Source organism: Pinus tabuliformis, chromosome 8, assembly GCF_031772625.1.
Source record: "Pinus tabuliformis cultivar Carrire ecotype Pingquan chromosome 8, CPIR1, whole genome shotgun sequence".
Lineage (NCBI taxonomy): Eukaryota > Viridiplantae > Streptophyta > Pinopsida > Pinales > Pinaceae > Pinus > Pinus tabuliformis.
In genome coordinates this window covers 1430214766-1430216870 of record NC_142294.1, presented here as the reverse complement: position 1 = coordinate 1430216870, position 2105 = coordinate 1430214766, and the positions used below count along the sequence as shown (strand labels likewise).

At 37.3% G+C, this 2105-nt stretch overlaps 1 protein-coding gene across 1 annotated transcript; it reads left to right on the top strand.

Moving 5' to 3' along the window:
- The first annotated feature begins 1314 nt into the window (after positions 1-1314).
- Positions 1315-1862, top strand: LOC149241032 (pathogenesis-related protein 1A-like). Its single transcript, XM_089367420.1, has one exon. It carries the CDS (start codon positions 1341-1343, stop codon positions 1848-1850), a length of 510 nt encoding a protein of 169 aa, XP_089223546.1. The 5' UTR covers positions 1315-1340; the 3' UTR covers positions 1851-1862.
- The last annotated feature ends 243 nt before the right edge of the window (positions 1863-2105 follow it).

Here is a 2105-nt window from a genome sequence, read left to right as displayed (position 1 = left end):
ATCCATTAACTTGTATTTTCAATTTCAATACCATCACGATCTTATCTTATCTTATTTTTTATCCATATCTATTCGGAGTTGCACTAACCGTTAGTAAATTTATTACAATTTATGACGTTGTTAAACAGTATCGCAATCGTCCAATATCGTGGGTTATGTTTTGTAAGTGGGTTGAAAATTCCAATTTTGAACAAAAGGCACCAATGTGCTTTTCTTGCGGAATGGTATATAATCTATTTAATATATTTCTGCTTTAGTATTAGATTAATGATGGAGGGGATTGAAACAATTTTTTTTAATGGTAAACTGTGATTCTACCTTGATTCTTCTTAATAACAAATAGATTTTCTAAACGGACATAGCTAATATCAGATTAGTACAATGAATCATCTTTAAAAATAAAAAATCTCACAATCTACTCGGTGTCACATTACCTGGTAGATCCATTCACTTGTATTTTTAGTTTCGATGCCAGCACCATCTTATCTTAGCTTTTATCGTTATCTATTAGGAGGAGCACTCGCCATTGAAAGATTTATTACAATTTATGAAGTTGTGATAGAGTATCATAGTCGTCCAATCTAGTGGGTTTTGTTTTGTGAGTAAGTCCAGGTTGAAAACTCCAAATTGGAACAAAGGCAACAATGTGCTGCTCTTCCAGAATGGTATACAATTTAAATAACGCTATATAATTTATTTAAATACTATATTTCACTGCATCTTCCTCCATATGATTAATGATGGAGGAGATTGAAACAAAAAAATCGATTGTAAACTGTGAGTCTACACTTTTATTTATTTAAAGTTTCCGTTTTCAAAAGCCGTGTTTCATACGGATTTAGTGCTGGCTGCTCTTTGTGCATAATCTCAAAACCAGAGGTCAGAAAGGATGGTGGGTTGTCTTCTTTTTTACTTAGGTAATTTCCTGCTAGGATATGTTCGGTATATAACACCATTATCCATCTTGATTTATTAATTATTTTAATTCATTAACAGTTAAGTATGTTAATTTTTGGAATAACATGATGTACCTTATTTATATAAAATCATTATCTACCTTAATTCCTCCGAATAACATGCCTGGTAGCATTTTCTGTGAGATTGCCTAATGAGATTCCAAGTAAGCCCAGGCTCGGCGTCCTTCGCTTCTAGAATGACTTATTTCCACAAGTATATGATTAGATGCCGAACTGAAACACATTCACTGCATCTTCCTCCATATCGTGGAAGCAATAGGTCATGCCCGATTGCAATTTTTCGCTATAAATATCGATACTCTCTACTGGTTTTCATATATTGAGTTAAGCAGGCAGCGAGTGATTTGTTTCTTTCACTCCGGAATGGGTGTTAGGTTTAGTGTTGTCACTACGGAGTGGTTATTCAAGTATGATTTTTTCCTGCAACTCGCATGGTTCTGCTTGCTTGGGCAAGGCCAAGATGTGCAGCAACAATTCTTAGCTCCTCACAATAACGCGAGAGCCCAAGTGGGCGTTTCGGCTCTCGTATGGGACGACAACGTCGCGGTTTACGCACAGAATTACGCAAATCAACGCATAGCAGACTGCGCTTTGAGGCACTCTGGTGGCAAATACGGAGAAAATATTTTCGAAGGGTTTGGAATAGCAGAGTACATTGGAAGCGCCGTGAGGTCTTGGGTGAACGAGAGGCAATACTATGATTACTCTTCTAATTCCTGTGCTGCAGGTAAACTGTGCGGGCACTATACGCAGGTGATCTGGAGAAATTCCCAGAGGTTCGGATGCGCTCAAGCTAAATGTAACAACGGTTGGAGTTTCGTTATCTGCAACTACGACCCGCCAGGAAACTATGTAGGGCAGAAACCATACTGAATTCTGATATCTAGTGCTATCATATCCTTCTAATTCTGTCGTCGCCTTCTAATGTCTAGTTGTTCAACGTCTGTGTACGTTGACGAGGAATCGCGACTTTGTCTATACGTTGACGAAGCTAGTTGCGTAAATAAATGGGCACTGTATGTGGACGACGGTAGTCACTAAATAATTTATGAATCGTCTTCTTGTTGTGTAAATTATACTGTCTAAATGCATATAGACACAAGTCCGTTAGTAAATATATATTGACAT

Excerpts from the sequence above, each read along its gene's own strand:
- LOC149241032 (XM_089367420.1), top strand. The coding sequence starts at position 1,341 with ATGGGTGTTAGGTTTAGTGTTGTCACTACGGAGTGGTTATTCAAGTAT.